General features: G+C 38.8%; 1 protein-coding gene across 6 annotated transcripts in view; it reads right to left on the reverse strand.

Annotated features, from left to right (window-relative positions):
• Zfyve16 (zinc finger FYVE-type containing 16) overlaps nucleotides 1–22,446 on the reverse strand; it is a 46,917-nt gene that overhangs the window by 17,413 nt on the left and 7,058 nt on the right. For 4 of the 6 annotated variants that reach the window (XM_006231783.5, XM_006231784.4, NM_001191958.1 and 1 more), the window contains 9 exons: nucleotides 17,511–17,619; nucleotides 14,287–16,559; nucleotides 12,927–13,023; nucleotides 9,972–10,133; nucleotides 7,528–7,670; nucleotides 5,259–5,637; nucleotides 3,823–3,945; nucleotides 2,822–2,977; nucleotides 1,836–2,060 (listed from right to left, as the gene is read on the reverse strand). In XM_006231783.5, coding sequence (XP_006231845.1) covers nucleotides 1,836–2,060; nucleotides 2,822–2,977; nucleotides 3,823–3,945; nucleotides 5,259–5,637; nucleotides 7,528–7,670; nucleotides 9,972–10,133; nucleotides 12,927–13,023; nucleotides 14,287–16,559; nucleotides 17,511–17,580 — 3,628 coding nt within the window. In that variant the 5' untranslated portion in view covers nucleotides 17,581–17,619. Of the gene's footprint in view, nucleotides 1–1,835; nucleotides 2,061–2,821; nucleotides 2,978–3,822; nucleotides 3,946–5,258; nucleotides 5,638–7,527; nucleotides 7,671–9,971; nucleotides 10,134–12,011; nucleotides 12,067–12,926; nucleotides 13,024–14,286; nucleotides 16,560–17,510; nucleotides 17,620–22,446 lie in introns of those variants that run through there. The other 2 variants (XM_039102826.2, XM_039102825.2) reach the window with 2 other exon arrangements.

The following is a 22,446-nucleotide window of genomic DNA, read 5'->3' on the forward strand; positions in this document are numbered from 1 at the left end:
GAACTCTAATATATAATATAACCCTAGTCCCCAAGCTCAAGACTTTAAAGATCTACACTTAATATATTAAGTTGTGGTAACAAAAGTAGTAATTAAAAATTAAATTTTGACTTTGATGATAGGGGTTCCTTACTATGTAAAACAAATATTTGATTCTATATAAAAAATTAACTTTAATCTCATATTTTGTGTGTAATCCTGAGAATTTGCAGCATTTTACTCTGAGCCAGTGTTTTCTCTATCTGGACCAGTGTTTTATTGCTGATAATAAAATTTGGATGCTGTTTTTATTGAAGATTGGGACAATATACTAATTAGCCATCAATCACTATGAGGCCATAGGCATGGCCAGTAGCTTCAACAGAAGCACCTAAAAGTAGTAAGCCTGGTTTTCTCACAGTGAAGCCTAGAAGATCATGGAGTAATGAGGATCTTCTCAGAAACTGCAAAGCTGAGCACTAGTGAGGAGGAGTCATGGGTAGAGATTAACTAGTCTCAACGTCTGTATTTGTTACAGTCGGCTGGACCTTAGATAGGCTTGACACTGAAGTTAGCAGAGCTCCTGCTGTTTAGAGATATACTTGGATTTTTTAATGGAATTTATGGGACATTTAATAACAAAAGTTAAAGTACCAAGATTATGATTAAAAAAAAAAAAAACAGCTTTCTCAGATCAGCGACCACCTGTTTTCACATCGTCAGTCATTAGTCATGAGACTGTATATGGACAGCATGTCATTCTAACCGTTTCCGAGGGATGCTCATATCACTCATAAGAAAATGAGGTTAGAAACTCAGTGTTTACATTAACACACCCTTTACAGTTTTCTTGACTTTTAACACTAATTGTATTTCTATCAGTCTAGACATCTTTCACAAGTACGCATTCTGAAATAGAAGTAACTAAATTGTCTCTAAGATAATACATACTAAATTATTTAAGTCAAGTTCCTCATAGTTAAATATAATTTGCTACAGGTAAAACAAAAAAAAAAACTTTTTTAAAAAAAAAGCCAGGAATAAAGGTACAGAGATATTTTTAAAGTGTAGCATTAGAAACAATTTTGAAATGACAAAAATAACCATATATAAAAGTCTAACAATTATAATAGTGCTCAAACCTTAATCTGTGTCTAAAGTAGGCATGTAAACACACACACAAACTTGTACGTAGGCGATGTATTTTATAGTACTTCTGAGTAGTTAGGTAAAGGCTAGGAATATAAATATTAAAGTGAGGAAGTGAGACTAAGGAAATGGCAACTGCCATCTCTAAAGCACTTTTCTAAAAGTCTTTAACCCTTGACTCCATCCGCCAGTGTTACTACAGTATTACACTGAAGAATCACTTGCTTGTGTACAAGCAGAGGGGACACTAAATTGCCTACTGTGTGGTTAAAACACAACTATCAACAGTACACGACTTTATGAACACTTTAACAGAAGTAGTGCTGTCAGTAATGTGAAGAGCGGTGTTTTGCCTTGAGAGCCGTAGTCTCTGCAAGTGAAGCGGGGACCGGGGTCTGAGGTCATCAGCTTCACAGGAAGTGTAAGGGCTGAGAGCGGCTAGAGTGGCTGAGAGTTATGAGACCTTGCCTCAAAAATATGAAATATTAAGGTAAGTTATATAACTTATGAGCATACTAATTAATACTAATAGCTCATGAAACACCATCTTTGTCACACTAACTTGATACAAGAGGGTTGTTGTGGAAATTTAAAAATACACCAAATCAAAAGTAATTCTATTAATCTAGTAAAAATTACTTGATTTCTCTACTGCTTTATCTTCAGTATATCTGAAAATACACCGGCCTCACTATTTTCCAGCTCACCTTTGTATTCTGCGCCTAATCTCAACATGAGACGCATAGGGAAAGCCTTTGCCCAGGGAATCTCCAGCTTGTGGATGAGAATGCCACAGAGAAAAGGGCTCCTTGGTACTGGGAGATCGTCAAGTTTCTGAAAGGTAGGTGTGATGAATAGGAACCCTCCGTGATCCTTGCTACTGAGAAAACTCTCAGTAAAGGTCAGATTGTCCAAGTTTTCTACGTACTTCCCTGGAAATAACATTATTAATAAAGATATTTTAAGTTGTGATATTATTATTTCGATAAAATATTCTGAGTCTGAATGTCCTAATACACATTTTCTTAAGTAAAAGCAATGCAGAGATCTTTGCTGTTCTTGTATTTCTACTCTTACAGCAGCCTCTGTTGGATCTGGTAGAGTGACATATCTCAAGAATGCCTAAGGCCCTACGGTTACTTCATGGCACCCAAAACAGTAAAAAGGCAAAGTGGGGAGCAGAGCCACTCCTGGAGATTGGGTTGGGGACTATAAGAAAAATTTGAAAATGCTCCCAGTTACAAAATATCTTAATATTTTTCTCCTTTGTGCATGGCAATAAGAAAAGTTACTCCCAGGGGCTGGGGATTTAGCTCAGTGGTAGAGCGTTTGCCTAGCAAGCACAAGGCCCTGGGTTTGGTTCCCAGCTCCGAAAAAAAAAAAAAAAAAAAAAAAAGAAAGAAAAGTTACTCCCCTTCCAATGGAATATAGATAAGGACACAGATACATCTAGAAAACTGAGGCGGCAAAGGTATTTTCACTTATAAAATTAGAAAACTACATACAGACACTCATCACATAAACGTCTAGATTTAAAGAAATCAATGGTAACTAAGCTCTTTGTAGAAGCCATCAGTTTCTTCACACAGTAAATCTTCAGCACAACCCGTATGGCTGAAATATAAAAGTCTTTAACTAGTTTTCCACCCCTAGTCTCGGCAGTTCAAAACAAAATGGTAATAAAGTAATGTACCTTTCGAAGCATCCTTATATATGGTGATGAATAGTCTAAAGATGTCCTTAGGAACTGTATCCTCATTTGGCAAGCATAGCAACAGGATAATAATTTCTGCCTGTCCCAAACCATGCAATCCATTGGTTGAGAAGTACCAATACTTATCTGAGGAATCTTGAGGAATAATGACATACAACTATAAATGTCAATTGTTATTAATTTAAAAGCTAAACATTACTTTTGTATAAAGCACAATTTACCCAATTTTTAAATTCTCTTGATTAAAAATGTTCCTGCTGAGTGGCGTTTGTTTCAGAGAGGGAAAAAAAAATCAATGTGTTACTGAATAGTAAAGATTATTTATGATTGTGAATGATTTATCTTATTTACTTTAATTAGGACTCAGCATTTGAGAAGCAGAGTAGGGAAGGCTGTCACAGGTTTGAGGACAGCCTGATCTACATAGTGAGTTTCAGGCCAGCCAAGGATATGCATTGAGTCCTTGTGTCAAAAACAAAGAAAAGAGGAAAAAGTCTTTACTGTTACCTAATCATGATTTCATTTACAAAGTTCGGTCTATCTAAAAGTACGACAGAGGACAGGCGGTTAGACACTAAGCATCAAAAAGTGCGTCCGCTGGGCCGAGAAGGCAGCCTAGCAGCAGCAGGATGCTTAGCACCCATACATGAACGCCTACATTGAATCCCTAAGGGACATGGGAGGGAAAGGAGGGGTCAGGAGAGGGGGCAGAAGCAGGCAGAGGGAGAAGGAAAATGAACAAAACAAAACCATCGCAGCTCAGCTGAGTATGCTGCAATCCCAGCACTCCACAGGAGGAGGCAGGGGAACCTAAGTCAGAGGCCAATCACTGTTCCGTCTAGAATTATGCAGTCACATTTGGCTGAAGAGTATGCAAGTCTCTTCATTTTTCACTATTTGTCAACCAAAATGCAACATGAAGATATACTCAATTTAGGTATCTTTACTTGAAAAATTAGAAAAAATGAATCTCTACTTACAAAATACCAACTTGACATTCACAAGTAGGTTTGCATTTAGAACAAATGTGGCAGGAGGAAATCCTTCACTTTCAAGAAGCAAAATGATCTGCTCATGAGATGGATGTTCTTGTACTACAGGCACTAAACAGCAGAAATGTGTTATGTTAGTCAGGACAAACGGCCTCTCAAATATGCTTGAAGTGAAAAAATGTCTAAATCTACCAAAACAGTTGAAAACAAAACCAAACACATTTTTCGAAACTGCTTCCCACTCTGTTCAATAATTACATATGCATTTTGTCTTTCTACCTACTAAACGCCTAATGAATAGATACAACTCATATATATATATATACATATATATATGTATATATATATATATCAATTACCATTGATGTATAAAAGTTTTGTACTTCTCAAGTTTTAAAACACTTTTATCGAAAGTGGATTCTAGGGCCGCAAAATGGCTCAGTGGGTTAAATCACTTGTTATGCAAGTTTACTTCCCTAGAACTTATGTAGAAGGGAGCAGCCCAGTCCCTCAAAGCTGTCCTCAGACCTCCTCACATCACACGCACATTAACGTGGACTCTAATGTCTCAAGAGAATCTACATTCGGGCTTCCTGTGCTGCTTGCTGCCATACACATATGGGTGACATGTACCGCAGCAATGCAAAACCGGACGACCAATCAGAAAAATGCATGATACTCAGGAACAGAGCTTAAAAGCATGTCTGTCTCTGGAGTAAGCTCACAAGATGTCTCCTACAGGCAACAGGGTAATAGTAAGCCTCTTCTCTCTGTGCTGACACGCAAACAACAACCCATGTTGTTTCAGGATGTAGTCTATGCTTGGGGAACAGGCAACTTTGAGTGGGAGGCACTCTGAGTCTATCACAGGAGACCCAGCTCATCTGCTTTCACTTTTCACAAAGAAACAGAGACCCGGTGAGAGCAACTAACATGCTTAAAGTCATACATGAGGTAAGTAGCAGACGACGACCTACAGTTTCATGCTTTGTCACTGAATTACTGCTATTAAAAAAAAATAAAAGCTAGAGTTAAAACTCAAAGTAGAAATATTTCTGATGAGTTTCTTCATTGTGTTAGACTTTAATTCCTCCTAAATCGGAGATCCACATGTAATAAATGACTCAAAAATTCAAATCACTTTGGATTTGTTTTGTACTTTCTACAAGCTAAATTATCACCCCTTATACATAGCATAACAAAAATGTTTAAATTTTTAAAATGCATTTTATATACTAGAGACAAAATTCATATGTCCTTTTTAAAATGTTATTTTTCCTTAGAGCAGATATGGTATCTCACACTTGTCCTCTCAGCAGCCTGGTCTATACAGCATGTTACATGGTAGCATACAGCTGCACAGACTTTGTCTTTAAAATTCCAAACTAAGGGTTCTTTTCCAATCTAAGTAGCTACTATCCTACCTGATCCATCTTCTCCAGATGTGGCCAGAAGGGGAGGCAAACCAACATCGTCATCTGGTAGAAGACTAATGTTATTGCAGACACATTTGGCAACACCACACAATAACCTATAGTCTGAAACACTAGCAACAGGCAAACCAGTATTAGCAGGGACAACAGTAGGAGTAGATGGCTCCTCACTGTCCACAAAAACATCATCTTCTAGTGTGAAAGGGCCAGCTGTGGGCAAGCCTTCAGCGCCTGTGCTCCCAGGCAGTATTTCCAGAGGTGCAGCACGACAAATCGGACTCTGAGTTATCTCACTTCTTAGAACGTCTCCTACACTGTTGTTTGCTTTCTCCACCATAGGAGAGGGGGTATGGTCCACTTTATTTATCACCTGCAAAATAGAGAATAGAAAATTAAATCAGTCTATATTCTCTGTTCAAGAGTGAAATGTTGATCTCCATAACCAAAACTATTTTAATAAAAATAAAAGAAACCAAGGTAGGCTTCTAAAGTTCAATTTCCCAAGACATGAAGGCTCTCTGGCTTCTCCACATTCAGGTTTCACCACATTAAGGAGCACAGAGGTTTAGTTAATGACTGTACCTACTATATTACACAGTGACCGACCGACTCACTCAGTTCTAGACTTTCTCCATAAAACTGCCTGGGGAGATGGGGAAGGAGAAAAAGGAAGGTGGCAAAGGAGTGGCTGGGAAGCAGAGTAGAGAGCCCACAGCAGCACCCCAGAAAAAGCAACCACCAAGTCGTCTTCATCAAAGCCTCTTTCTCTTTCAGACTGCCCAGAACGGATTTTAAGGGGAAGAATTCATGACAGTGAGTGTGTTTAGGGTCTGTTCTGTTGGGACAGTGACTAAGGATACATGTGAGCTAAGGACTATACCTTTCCTAACTCTGCCTACCTATAGAATTTACTCAACAACTTTCACTTGCGGGCGGTATAGATCACATGACCTCTACTTATACCTGGTACTGCAAACTGTGTAAATGCAAGCATAAATAGCACCAACAAATACTTTCTTCAATGTATAGAAACCATTAAGCTAATATTAATCTAAATTAAATTATGATTCTCAAGTTGCAGTCCAGGAATGCTGAAGTCCACAAGGTCCTTTCAGAGGAACAATGAGGTCCTAGCTTTTCTTCATAAAACCAACAGAATCCATCACACCATACTACATGTCGAAACAGAACAATGCCACTCTCCACTGACTGAAGTGATCTGGTTTTCAAAATATTATATATTGGCTCATATATTATAGAGTTTATAAAATGGTTTTACTTTTTAAAAACTTATACCAAAAGAGGGCATCCAATGCCCTTATAGATGGTTGTGAGCCACCAAGCAGTTGCTGGGAATTGAACTCAGGACCTCTGGAAAAGCAGCCAGTGCTCTAAACCTCTGAGCCATCTCTCCAGCCACTATTATTTTTAATTAATAAATATTTTGAAGTTTTTTCTATCTTTGTTTTAAAACAGTAATTATAAATACATATAACCTATATAACCTATACTTTGCAGCTCTCTATAACATTTAAAGTTTATGAAGAGGTTCTGAAGTTATTTGTTTAAAAACTGAGAATCACTGCCTAGAACTAATGTTTAAAGGGGTAAACACAGGGCTGGAGGGATGGCTTGCAACTATGAGTGCCTACTGCGCTTACAGAGGACCAGAACTGACTACCAGCACCCACACCACGCTCCACATCCAAGGAATCCAATGCCCTCCTCTGGCTCTGTAGGTATTTGCATGCATATATATCTATATATCTCCTCAGAGACAGACACACATACACATAATTAAAACTAAGTTTTTCTTTCAAAAAAATTACTATCTATTAACAATGTCAATCCAAGCATATCTCAGATCTAGGGGACCCAGGCTCTATAATGAAGCAAGTATGAGTGTACAAAAGCTGTGTTTACCTTGTAGTGTAGCCTACTACAATGGAATACAGTGGACGACAGCACTGTATATATCTAAAGAGAAGATCACACCTTTATTACAAACACTTTACTACTAAAGAATGCTAATGGCCATTTTGAGCTGTTGGAAAAATGAGGCTGACAGGCCTGCCCAAGCAGCACTTCCCACAATCTTCAACTCAGAAATAATGTAGTTTGCAAGGTACTATAAGGGAAGCAAAATAAAGCAAAATATGCATATACATTTTTCTAGGCAAGTTCAAGGCATCCAGAGGATAAGCACACTAATAACCACGTGAGGAATTGTGATTTAACTAGTGCTTTTTAGGTTCCTTACTGTGGGCGCATCAGGTAAGACAGGACTAAAGTCATCAGAACACCTTTTACTTCCAGAGGATAATTTCGTAGTATCTGCAACTTCACCATTCGGCAGTATGCCATCTGCAAACCATACTCTCTTCTGTTCTCGGGAACATGGTCCTAAGATGAGTTGGAAAAGTCAGTTGGGTTATTTGGCAATATGGCAGTGTTATAACACCAGACAGGCCTGTTCATGTTGTCAGAATCCTTCTGCTATTCACCCAAAAGTCCTACATCCTCAGAGAAGCCTAGGAAAATGGCTTCTCTAATTCATGTATCCTGAGAAGAGTCCTTGGCTGTCTAATCCACACCAAGAGAGAGCAGCAGAGCAGTTGTGGCCATGGGAGTCTCGGGCTCTGAAAGGAAAGGGGAATCTTAGGGCTTATGGACAGTGGGGAAGATATAAGGCGAAGTCTCTATGGAGTGGCGTGTTAAGTCAGCTTTCCATCGCTAAAACAAACCACTGAGGAGATGACTGTTTCTCAGTCCTAGGTGGCTTAGCTCCATTTCCATGGCTTGTTACATGGTGAGGAAGATGAGGCAGGGCAGAGCTGCTCATCTCAGGGTGCCCAGGAAGCAGACAGACACAGTAAGAAAAAATGACAAAGCAGATACTTTCCAGGACACACCCCAGTGACCTACTTCCTCCAGCTAAACCCGCCTTCTAGATTTTACCCCTCCCAAAAGGTCATGGGATTATGAAGCAAACAATAGATTAATTCACTGATTAGCTCAACACCTAAGAAATCCAGTCACTTCCCTAAAGCTCCATTTGTGAACACTGTACTGGGGACCAAGCCTTCAACACAGGAGCCTTTGGGACACATGAGATTCAAACTATAACCAGCAGCTACTGCACACACCTTAAGGGCTGAGTAAGGTACAGGAAAGAACAGACCAGGGCCTAGAAGATAAGCGAAGAAACCACACAGATAACAGAAAGAACTAAGTTTGAAAAGAAGTGTGAAACTGGATCACTTATATATTTAAGAGGTCTTTTTGTATTTTCATTTAATATACAAACAGCAACACTGTAGTTCTTATAATATGGGTCATAAACCTTACTAATATATATTACCATTTCCTCTCAAATCTGGAGGAAATATTTGCTTAACAGCAGGAAGACTTATTTTTGTTGTTATTGTTGTTATTAGAAAGCATCTAGACAAAAGAGTTACAAGAATTAAAATGAGATGATTTTAGAACATAAAAACACAAGAAGTTTCATGTCTCCTTTTTAGAATGGAGAAAATATAGAAAAATGGAATTAAGTACATGTATTTGTAACATGGGTGGGTGTATTAAACAAGGTACCTTTCTTACATTTACAATAGTCTGATGATTTAGATTATCTATTCAAGAACACACAAATCATTTTAGACACAAACTTATTATCTTTAGGGTTAAAATATATAATTTTATTACTATATCTCTATTCAGATATGATTATAAATAGAGTAATAATCTAAGCCCCCCACCAACTCAACTCTCAGAAGAATCAAATTTATCTTTAACTGATATTTATAGGTATTTTCTAAAATGTCTCAGCCTTTGCTTCCAAACAATGTCTGCAGATATATACTGGCCTTGTATGAGGCTGAAAACGGCCACAATCTAGAACAAACTAGCAGATAATTCAAAGGTTGAAATAGATGCTATGGTAGTGCATGTCTGTAACCAATGACTCATGGTAGGTCACTTGAGTTCAGAAGCTTGGACTAGCTTGAGTCTTAAAAACAAAAGACAAATTCATACATAATAGTTTGCTATTATTGTAAAATATACAATTAAAGAGAAGTTTTTAAAGAAAGAGTATTTACTGGTTATCACTAGAACCAAGCCCCCATTCTACACTGAGCTCTTACATGCTGTCCTGGAAGTCTGGAAAGCACAAAGCTTAACCTTGTCTTCTTGCTAACTGGCTGTGGTCAGAATGTGCCAGGCATGGGGACTGGTGGGAAAGGGAGGCCAAATGTAGAAAAGGATGGGATTCTTTGTGCCCTAATCCCTGCTAGGATTTCTGCACCAGCAGCAGCACCAGCACCACGAGCAGCAGTTATGCCACAAGTCCTGCGACTTTCAGCACTCCTAACATTGAATCTAGAACTCTCCCTCAGTCAACTGAGCACCAGCTGTAAGAGAGACACCTTGATGCTTCCAATATTTGCCACATGGTACCTTCCCAGGGGTCACAGAGCTTTAGCCATATGATACTTTAGCCCCCAACGCTATCCCCTTCCACTCCCTGCAGTTCTGTGAATCCGAGACTCCGAGTCTCCACCATGTATGTATAACGGGTTCCTTTCAGAAATCCCCCGACACACAACTGGTTTCTCTTTTCTGTCTGGATCCTGACTACTAGAGTATTTCTACTTAAATAACTTATTCTTGGTGTAAACCACAGCAGTTTACTCTGGTTACCTTCGACATTTGGTTGTTTCAGTGCTGAGATGGGCAAAGCTGTAGGTGAAGGTATGCTGGACGTTTGGGTCTCCTGAAGTGGCTGGGCAGTGACACACTCATTAGAATGATTAGACTTAAGACAAGCACCACCTGGACTCATCATCCTTTCAAATGCCTGAGCTATAAAGGGGAAAGAATAGTATTAACAACTTATGCTTTTGACCTTCCTAGTAAGCTATAATAAATATTTGATTTTTCAAGTTATAAGGAGAAAGAAATAAATGGCCAATCATGAGAAAGTGGCACTTGGCAAAGGTGTCCAAGTGACTAGCATTTAGTTGACAGCACTCCACTTTGATAAGCTATAAATGAGTTATTTCAATATTTTTCATTGTTGTATGCTTGATATCCACTATAGAAAAATCATCTATATCAAATACAAGTGTCTGTTTTTTCCTTTTACTCCTATGATCTACTAGCAAAATACTCTAGAGTAAATCTTTAAGACCAAAATGATTATTTCTTTAATCCTCATTTTAAAGTCTTCAATGGCTCTTTTATTTGTTTGAGACAAGGTCTCTCTGTGTAGCCCTGGCTGCCCTGGAACTCACTCTGTATACCAAGCTAGCCTTGAACGTAGAGATCTGCTGCTTCTTTCTGCCTCTCGAGTGCTGGGATTAAAGGTGTGCAGCACCATCCCCAGCCTTTATGTTTATGCTTTCTAATGAGAGTAAAACTTTAAGCTGTGTAAATGACAGGCCCTGTGGGCTCCACATCCCTCGTCTCATCTCTGCGTACAACCCACTGGCTCACTGTGAGCAGTGACCTGAGCCTTTGGTCTTCAGGCTAAGCAAGTACAGTGTATGCTGTCTGCTTTCCCCTCTGCCTGGGACGTTCTCTCCATAGGTTGTCACACAGACCCAGTCTATTTCCTTCAAGTCCCTAGTCATGTATCATATTATCATAAAGCATTATTATGGCCATTGATCTGTTTCTATCTATCTTTGTACATTTTTCACTTTAAATTTAGGGTATTATTACCATCTAATGGCCTCTCTGTTTAGTATCCATTTATCTCCACATTCAAAATTTCCACTGTTAACAGAACATCTATTTTGTTCTCAGCTAGAGCTCCAGAATACCAACTACTCCCTAAATATTATTGAATAATATTTCAGTAAGAACAAGGAACAGTACTGGCAATGGTATCTTCAGCACTTCTCCAAACTGAATGATGGTAAGTGCTATCTATCATTGCTACAGTCTTCCTTAATACCCTGGAATGACAGCGCTCTCAGAATCACTCCACTAGCTAGTAAAGTCCACACTCAGGTGTCTGGATCCAAGTCTACCTGACAGTATTCAATGCTGCTGAAGCTCACGCAATCCTGGAAGCGTTCTCAACACCAACAGTCTCTACTCAATCCTTTCTTCCACTGAATGCACCTCACAGACTGAGTCTGTTCATGTCTGATAAAATTGTTTACATGACCACTTCAGTCAGTTTCTAGCCTAGAGTTGACATTTTCTTGTAATATATAAATCATTGATATTTCCCTATAAGAAACTATGTAAGATATCGAAATACAATAAAACAGGTTATCTAATAAATTCACTCCATGACACATTCTTTTGTGTGTGCATGTTGATGGAAATTAAACTCCTGGTCTTGTACAAGCACTCTACCATTGAGTAACATTTCCATTATACATTATATCTTTGAGAAACCCAACTTTTATCCAGTGTTCTCTGAAGTCTCTTTAATGAGCGTATCCTCCTATCTCTTGGCCTCTACAGTTATGATGTCTCTTCCCCAAATTTAACCTATCAACTCCAACAATCCTGGCTTTTTAAGTAGGAACTTTAGGTGGAAACTTGCTGTAAAATTGTAATTCTAGCAAACTGCTTGGGCGTATAGCTACAGAAACAGTGCAAAAAGAAAACAATTATAAGCATGTAGCTTCTTTATAAACAATGGCAATAACATAAAAATATGTTAAAATGATATTCTATTATCTTCCAGAGTATAGGTCAACAGCAGGGAGTAGAGCAGCTTACCTCAGGCTAACAGACTCACACCAGAGCTTTTTGGAGAATTGCTGAAAAAATTTATCTTCATTCAAAAGAGAAAAACAAATTATTATCAGGCATTTATTCTCCTGGCTAATAGGAGCTAGTGCACAGGCCTGGTCAAAAAAAGGGTCAAGTAATTTTTGTTGGGAATTAAATGGTCAACAAATCTTTGAAAATGCAAAAACTACTCAAAAGAACAGATATGTATCTAGAGGTGAAAGCATATTATCTCTCTTTCTCTCTCTCTCTCTCTCTCACACACACACACACACAACACACACACACACATACACACACAGACACACACTGTGGAAACTCGAGACCATCAAGACCACTGCTGAAAATGGAAACTAGCTAGAGAGCCAAGAAACAATGGGAAAAACAAACACGTGACATTCTAAAACTAAAAAACAAGAATAGACCAAAATGTGCACACAGCATGGTGTCTATGAGTTTATAGAATCATACATGAGTCCTTATCTTCATTTTCATTTTGGGCAATTGTCTAGCAGGTAAAGAACTACAGCCTTGCCTTCTAGCACTACTACAGAATCCAGAGCACCAATACATGGGCACTTTTACGACTGTCTCCATTTAGATGATGAGGATGGCAGTGATAATGAAACAGTCGGCAGGTGAAATGCAGCACTTAGGGACTTGGTACCTGTTAAAGGATAATCAACTGCCACTCCAGAACCTGAGTGTTTCCTTTCCAGACTGGTAGTGTTAATTGTGAGAGTAGTATAAAAAGAGAAACTAACTTGACATGTCCCACCTAAGCCAGGTAAGTCAACACTAGGTCCTTGCCTTAAGAAAATAAAGAAGTTTATCTTTGTCATAATCCAGTTATTCTTAATATATGTTCATTTATGGAAGAAAACATGTCAGCTGAATACTCACCTTTATTAATAGTCTCATAGCAGATCACACACACTCTTGCTTCCTTTTCTAGATACTGAAGCTTACATTTCCTGTTACAACAGACACCACAAAATACCTATAAAGAATAAAACACTCAATTTGGTTTTGTCTCAAGCACAGTAGAGGCAAAGGGATAGAAGCTCAAGACCTAATCAGATGAAACTTACTTTCTTTTATTATATGATCCATTTTTTTCTCATCACCACAACCACGAATATAATTATTTAATGATCTTTAAGTCAAGATTACTGAACAATCTTGACCGTCAAGGTTAAGTGGAATGAGAGATGTCTAGTTCTGGGTGTGCCTATGAGGGTGTTTCAAATGAGATTGGCAAACAGAATGACAACTAAGGGGAAAGACGTGCCCTGGATGTGACCAGCACTGCCAGTAGACTGGGGACCTGGCGAGCAGAAAAGTGGACAAGCTGTAGTCTTCCCGAGCAGGTCTACTGCTGCTGCCATCACTTGAGGACAACGAATTCCAGCTTCATCAGCCCTATCAATGACTCCAGGGAGATCCAAGGCCTTTCGCATCACACAGGACTGCACAACTCATCCACCACCACTTTGATCAAAGGCTTTCAGCTTCCTGAACTAAGCGGCGACAGCACTATCTGCCACTACAACATACAGATAACCACTTCTGGAATAATTAGCTCCTAACATCAAATTTAATGAACCCCTTTATAATTATGCATATATAATACATATATGCATAATACATATGTGCATAATACATATATGCATAATAATTAATATAAATATACACTAATTGTTTTTCTAGAGACCTCTAATATAATGGATATTTTTATTTATATGATATCTTTGATAAGGAAACATTTTGAAACCAATTATGTTAACTGAAAGGCATTAAAAACTTCCTTCAATAAATGTCTATCATTTAAAAAGCTTCCTGTACCAGCCCAGTGGTAATAAGCTTGCCTATAATTTACAAGAACCTGGTTTTCCTAAATAGGACACTATTTTGCTAAGGTAGAAAGAGTAGTTTGATCTGAAACCAACATGAAGAATACTGAATAAAAAGCATGCCTTAGAATTCATAGACAGCATCTTTATCATCAACCTCAATCAGGACACAAAGTCTGGCACGGCATTCTTTATAGGCCACTGGCTCTCTCTCTATTGTTTTCCTAGACAATGATCAGGAAACTGGCTGCAAAATGGGTTTACAACTAAGAACTTGGAACACTAATTTATCAATATGTGAGAGCACAGACACTTAGAGGACAGAAAAGAGAGTTTTCCTGGTGTCTGAGGACCCAGTTTTAATCCTCAGGACCGTGGACGAATAAAAGGCTAAGGTTTCTATAACTTACTTTCCCACAAGCTCGGCAGTGGTGTCGCCGTTTTGTAAAAGTGAATTTGACTTTGCAGTTCATACAGTTTGGAGCTTCTGAATCAGGAACCCACGTAGGTTGTTTCTGGCCCAAAACCAAGCCTTCTTTCCGTATATTCTCAGGCAGTGAATCCTTGTTTGCTGTTACAAAACTGGATCCACCTTCGAAATTACTTTCTATGTCGATATAATTGGAGTTGAAGCTAACCTGAGAATCAGGTGTATGATCTGCAGGGCGAGTGGGTGCAGCAGCAGCATTTGCTGTGCTTGGCTCGCCTGCTGGCACACCTACAACATGTGGCTTACTCGGTCCCTGTGAACTGCTTGTTCCTGGTGGACGACTCGGCAGCTGCTTAGGTCTAGCTCCTCCGACAGCCTGGGTGTTAATACTGGGGACTGGCACTTCACTCCGTATGTCAGGCTGACTAGCAGATAACCCTCTTTCCGTTGGAATTGCGCTTTTTTCTCCTACAGAAAGACCACCATTTTGTACTGTGTTTTCTTTATCAGTTGTTTCACAAATCACAACGCCTCCACTTTCGCCAGCAGCTCCTGCTTCAGCATTGAAGTATCTATCACCAGCATTTTCATCACATAATCCTTTCATATCTATCTGATTCATCTGCAATTGTGAATCACTTGCATTTTCTCCAAAAGACATGGTGTTAGAGTTCTGAAGACTCTGTTCCTTCAGAAAAGCATCAAGTTCAGCATCGCTAACCAGTATGCCACTTCTCATGCTTTCATCAATATTAAAGTAATCTAACTCTTGCCCATCCATATCGCCACTGGAAAAAGTGAGAGCTTCGCACTGACCAGGAGCCTCTGAGGCACTCACAGTAGGGGGTGCCATTTGAGAGCCAGCTGCGGCAGGGTTGGTACCCTCAGGGTACTCCAAAGGCTCACCGCTGATTACCATCTCCTCAAGTTCAACCTCTCCATCCCCTTCCTTATCATTTACTGGCTGAAGAAACATGCTTTCCTGCTTTTCCTTCTTCAGGAGATCTGTCTCCCCATCTAAAGCGGCACTCTTCTGTATCTCCTCATGTGCAGTTACTGCGTCATTGTTCTGACCTTTAGACTCATCAGAGGGTAAAAAATCACCATGTGCATTACAGTCAACTAAGGATCCACACAAAGACCCAGACAATGAAAGACAGGACAGTGAAGGGGACACACCATCACTCGAAACATGTAGAGATGAAGAAGAAACTTGGACGACATCATTATTATCTTTAAGGTCTGACTTTACCGAGTCCTCTGCCACAGTCTGCTTTATGAACACAGCAGTTCTACTTTCCTGGACAGAAAAGTCAGGTAACTTGAAGTTTTCATCTTTTGAAGTTGGGTCATTTGGGGATATCTCTTCATTTTTTGGAAGCTTGCAAGGCATAGCAATTATGTTACCTCCTTCTTCTAAACACTTTGTACTATTGCCTGCCATGCCTACTTTCTCTTCTGCCAAATCACCGTCATCTTTTAACAGCTCACATGGCAGCCTCTGGTATTGTGGGCTATCTTTGGTATTGGACATTTCTGAACTCTGTTCAGTCAAAACAGATGGCATGCCAAAATCAACTGTTTCTAACTCATTAGAAATCATTTTATCCTTTAAATTTTCTGTTCTACTATATTTACAAGAATCAGAAAGTGCCATGTCCACTTCTGCACCCGATTCTTGGATCCTACTGTTATCTCTGCTTTGCACACCAGCGTTGGTATCCTGCTCTTTCCTGACAGCCTGACTACCACCGTCTACTGAAGAAACAGCGAGAGTATCTGAAACTGAAGACAAATCCAATCCGATCAAAACCTCTGAAACTGAAGATGAGTCCAGTGTGATCAAAGTATCTGCAGGAGACTTCGAGTCATCTGGCAATAACTGTTTAATGTCTTCCTCACTACTGGTGGCGTGTACTAAGTTACCCATGTCACTTATCAGGTCACAGACAGGCTTACTACATCGTCTCATACATGAAGGCTGGATCTCATCTGAAGTACTAGCATCCACAGAAGAAAGAAGATCAAGTCCCGCTACGTTTTTTTCATTCTGTTTAGAGGTTAACCCCTCAGGTATCTTTCCTTGGAGAAAAGTCTCATTTGCTTCACAGCATGTTTCTGATGAGGCATGACTACTAATGCATCTTTGGTCCTTTGACAGTAAAGCTAGCTGTGGAGAGGCCAACTCTGAAGAAACTGAACACTGGTTAAAAGCATAAACATCCTGCACATCTTGGAAGTAATCTTGTTTTTCTAGGAAAAAAAATAGAAACAGTTATGTGGATGACCCAAATCAAATAAAGGTTATGATGATAAGGTTTTAGGACTTCACATTGACTTTCTATTTGCTATGAACTGTTCTAGTTTTACCTCTTAATTGTCATAGGTGACAGAAACACTGTCAATAACTCAGCTGCACTGTAAACCATACCAGAAAAGGCTGATGGGCAATTTTATCTTTAGCTGCTTTTGTTCTGTCATTGTCCTGATTGAGTTGACACAATCTAGAGTCACAAACTTGACACAAGCTAGAGTCATCTGCGAAGGGACTCTCAGTGAAGAAAACATCCCCACCATATATCTGGAGGCCAGTCTGTGAGGGTTACTTTGATTAGTGGTTCATGTGAGAGCGCCCACTGTGGGTGGTGCTACTTCTAGGCAAGTGGTTCCAGGTTGTATAAAAAGTAAGGAACAAGCCATGAGGAACAAGCCAGGAAGCATTACTCCTCCATGTTCCTTGCATCAGTCCTTGAGCTCCCCCCCGACTCCCTTCAAGACGGATTATATTCTACATACTGTGAGGTCTATTTCCTAACTTCATTCTGAGGAAATACCATCTCTTACAGAAATGACATTTCATTTTACAGAGTTCTATCTATTTGTTTTTAGCTTCTTCATCAAGATTTTCTAAGTTTGTATCTACAAAGTAACTTTTATTTTTGACTATTGGTATAAAAATAAGCTAATATGGGGTTGGGGATTTAGCTCAGTGGTAGAGCACTTGCCTAGCAAACGCAAGGCCCTGGGTTCGGTCCCCAGCTCCGAAAAAAAAAAAAGAAAAAAAAAAGACAAAAATAAGCTAATATGCTATAATAAAGCAGGCACATTTTTGATAGAACGTTAACAATGTGACCAAGAATGAATTTGAATTTTGTTAAGGAGACATTTTAAGATTCTAGAAGCAAAGTAGAAAAACCAACAAACCTGGGTTCTGCTCAAAATCATCAAGAAGTTTGTCCAAGTCACTGACAGCTGCTTTAAAGTAACTGTCCATCCTCCCTGCGGGCTTACTCACAGTTTAATTCTTTTATGTCTAGAAAATAAAAAGTGCAATATTATATCTACTTTCTACTATATAAATATTATACCACCCATTCTCTGTCAATACAACTATCAAAGTAGAAACAAAAGTAAAATTAAACAATACTTCTTTCCCATAACCTAGAAAGAAAAATGGTCTCTACATGAAAATTTCACAAAAGTCAACTTTTACAACACAACATCTGTACACACAGGCTGTGTGGGAAAGCTTCCTGACCTGTGACGTAGCTGAGGCAGAAACTCTACCTGGTGAGCTTGAGATACTGCAAGAACCTACCAGTGACCAACACCAGAAGGAAAGAATCCCAGCTAGGGGGCTCTTTCTCACTTAAAGGGACAAGTGACCATCAAGGTAATGAGGAGCATACCGAACTGAAAATAGTTCAAATAAAGTTTAAAGACCAAAAAATCATAGCAACATTAAATCCAAAACCAAATCATCCCATCTACTGGAGGAGTGCTAGGGTACTATTACTCTGAGAATTAATAAATTAAGGAAAATGAACAGAGAATAATCCTTCACTATTTACAGAATACACTATCAACAATAGTTGTTAAGGAAATGTTCTTTAGGTAAGAATTTGAATAAATAAATGCAGACGGACTTAAACTTAAAAAAAAGTCTTTTCATAGCTTCTAATGCAATAAATGGGTAAGCAATGTTACCAATGAGTGTTAAGACTTTAGAGGAAAGTCTGATAGGGGACTTTAAAATGTTAGGGTTGGGTCGCTTCACTGCAATCCAGTGATCAGCTTCACCACTGATAATGTGGAAGAACAACCTCACAGAGAACATGAGCCTGAGCCTAGTTATACCACTAACTGCATGCTTGCAAGAAACTCAGTCATTTAAAGACAGCTAAGGAGATTTAAAACAGCAACAAACAACAACAACAACAAAAAGAAATAACAACCACAGCAAAACCCAAAACAACCAACTTTTTATGTTAATACAGGAGATATATATATGTGCATATACATACATATACACACACACATATATATGTATACATACATATGTGTGTATATATATATGTATATATATATATGTATATATATATATATATATAAGAAAGAAAAATTACTTCCAAAGTATTACCAAGTATCTTTTTAAAAGGTGCAATAAAGCAATGCAAATTTTATAAAAATACATTCAAACAAAAGGACAGAGATAATTAAAAACATTCCAATGTTGCCTGGGATACAGAAGAACAGGAGTGAAATAAGGTTTTTAGAACTAAACATGATTGAGAGGCCTGACCTAAGGCCTCACGTGATTCAGAAGTAGAGAGCACAAAGGGAGAGATTACTAAGCAACAAGCACAGAGAAAGAAACGATTGGTGTAAAATAGAAATGTAGAGGTCCAATCCTAGAACAAGAATAGTATTCCTTCCATAAGCGGTAAAGAGTCTGAGAAAACTTCATTTGAAGGCAATGTCAAGAATTTTTTCCAGAATTCATGAAAAACTCAATGAATAAAAATACATCACATCACAAAAAAAACAGAAATTCACATTTTTAAAGTACATTATAGGCGAACAACTAAACTCCAAAGATAGAGCAGCCAGAGAGAAAGGTCATTTTCAAAGTTACAACAATTACACTTATAACAACACTAAACCAAGGTACACTTCAGAAGCATTTTCAGTAACAGTCTATGGTATCCTGATTTAATAAAGCCTATTAATTCTTGTCTCCATTGTCAAAAAAATACCATTCTACCATACGCACAGAAATGTACACACACACACTATATCTATGTATCTCTATCTCTAGATCTATATCTACCTCTATATGCAATAGAAGGAGTTTGAAGGAAGAGACAATGCAGGAAGTGAAAGGACACCAAAGCATATTCTGAGAGAAAGAAGCATCTATGCAATTATGAAACAGGAACACAAAACCATAGGGAAGGAACACATGGGGAACAGTTAATCAAATGTCAACAGTGGAAATCTTAAAAAAAATCTTTCATAAGACACACTAACAAGATTAAATGTATTTGTTAAAAAGAAGCAAAACTTGAAACCAACAGTTTAAACTTCCAATTTGGGAAACTATGTTGAACAAACAATTTATCCCAAAGAGAAATACCAATAAACTGACTACTAAAGAGTATTGGGCTTGTGGCTGTGAGCCGCCTTACGAAGCATTCACTTACGCATCGTGTTATATTTATATGTTTTTGTTATTTTTTAACGTTATTTGTTTGGATTTTTGACAGTCTCATTTTGTCCACAATGTCCTAACTCAATATAACCCCCAAATAACCTTGAGCCCCTGACACTCTTGCCCCTCCTGAGTGCTCCTGTTACAGGTATACAACATGACTTGGAAGAGAGCGCGTGGAAGTGGCTTCGTTCACAGAAAAGATGGAGGCAGCCACAGCGTGTAAGGTCTTTAGTGGGCGGGTAAGTAAACCGAGGTGCAGGTACTACTTAGTGAGATCCGTTAGCCAGCCACAGGAGCACAGGAAGGACCTCTAATCACATACAAATAAATAGGGACTCTATGATCCAACTATGTAGCATTCTGGGAAAGTAATGCTACAAACATAACGGACATACCAGTGACTGTCAATGGCTTGGAACTGGGTAGGGCTGGAGAGGGCTAAAGAACACAGAAGACAGGGCTGGGGATTTAGCTCAGTGGTAGAGCGCTTACCTAGGAAGCGCAAGGCCCTGGGTTTGGTCCCCAGCTCCGGAAAAAAAAAAAAAGAAAAGAATACAGAAGATATTTCATGGTAATAAATTTACCTGTATGATACAATGATGAACCAAAAGAATAAACACTTAAAAATATCCATATAAGTTTATAGCACAAAGAACATCTTTCAATGTACACCTGACAAAGAACAAAAGACTTAAAAGGTCAGAGACCCCAGAAGGAAATACTGAATGGACTAAGCATCAAACCTGATTACAAATGTATGGAACAATGCCCTAACGGGGAATGGAGGAAAAGGAACTGCCTTTTGGAAATAAATGTTTAAGACTAAAAGCAAAAGGAACACAAGCACAGAACTCTCACTTCCTAAAGTGACTACTTACTTTAGTACATGCAGAGTGTTATTTAAGTTACTTAATACATTTACTGTAACATCTGGAGTCACCTTCTGGAATTTAAACTTTCATAGGAGGGGGCTAGCATTTTGTTCACTCATATATTCAGTGTCCTTTTCCCGTTCCCACTTTTTGTTATTTTACATGTATAGGTGTTTTGCTGCACATATATTTATGTACCACATGAACACCTGAAGAGGTATCATATGCCCTGGACCTGGAGTGAGGCAACATGTGCTGGAAATTGACCTGAGTCCTCTTAAAAAGCAGCCAGTGCTCTTAACTGATGAGCCGTCTCTCCAGTCTCATATTCAGTGTCTTTATCAGCGCCCACTGTGTAAGGTATGCTGGTGAGTGAACACAAGAGTTTCTGGAGAAATGCAACATGATTGGTTATCATTCTGGAATTAAATTTCTCAACAGTAACAACAGAGCCAAGAAACATGGGAGCCATGCCTCTAAAATCTAAAAGTTACAAATGAAGCCATCAACCAAATGTGAGGGTTGAAAGAGTGTTTAGATGTACTGAAAGATGTGTTTTACAAATTACAAATATACAGGAGACTTCAAAGGGAACAAAGACTTGAAATCTAGGGAACAAAAGGAATACATACAAGATCATAAAATGGTAGCCCAGGAAAATTACAATATAGCAGGCCAGGGACAGAAACAAGGTGCCAGAGATCTTACAAATGATAATGTAAAACAACTATATTATTGGATATATTTGAATATACTCAGAGGTGAATAGCCTATCTTGTCTGAGGGCTTAAAATCCCAAAGAATACAAAGTACACTTTAACAAAAGCATGAGTCAGGAGTGGTGGCACAAGCCTTTAATCTCATCACTCAGAAGGCAGAGGCAGGCAGAGATCAACACCAGCCCGGTCAACAGAACCAGTACCAGAACAGCCAGGACTACACAGGAAAAACCTATATCAAAAAACAAAACAAACAAACAAGCAAAATATAAAATATATTATGAAAGGTGCATGAGCAGTAGAGAGATACAAAAACTTAAGGTCACTTGTTACTCTAGAAAAGCAGCGATTACGTAATGATACACACAGATAACTCAAAGTTAACGTGTAAGTAGCTTGAGGGTGCCAGGGAAAGAATGGGCACTGCAGTGCTTAGAGAGGGTGGGCGCAGCCAGGCTAACTCCTGTATTTAATATGCAAATGCTCCCAACTAGAGCAGGGCAGGCGTGAAGAGGAGAGGGAACTGAACAACTAAATGTGTTACTCAAACATCTGGAGGTTAAAAACACTGAAGTCACTAGACTGAGGCTGTCTGTTTCAGTTTTGTGAGAATTAGTCTTTACTGCCCTAAGGCATCTACTTCTAGTAACAAATTAACTTCATCCCTAGACATTTCAAGTATTATTTTATTTGTATCATCTGTAGAAGAATTTAGAAATAGTTGCTGAATCATCTTCCCTGTTCTATGATTCAAACAGGAAGCCTAGACTTAAGATGAGGAGTCTACTCATCTCTGGAGAGTAGGATTCTGGGTAAGAGCAATAAAGGGTAACTACATTAGGTTATTCAGCATAGTAGCTCATATCATTTAATCTTTACGTATGGTATGGTTACCCCACCCCCTTTTTGAAAAAGGATCTCACTAGTGATATACCCCTAGTAGGCCTGGAACTTGCTATGTACACCAGGATAGCTTTGACTTGTAGAGGTCTGCTGGCCTCTGCCTTTTGAATACTAGGATTAAAAGTATATGCATCAGGCTAGTTGTCCCTTTG

This window comes from Rattus norvegicus, chromosome 2 (genome assembly GCF_036323735.1).
Source record: "Rattus norvegicus strain BN/NHsdMcwi chromosome 2, GRCr8, whole genome shotgun sequence".
Taxonomy (NCBI): Eukaryota; Metazoa; Chordata; class Mammalia; order Rodentia; family Muridae; genus Rattus; species Rattus norvegicus.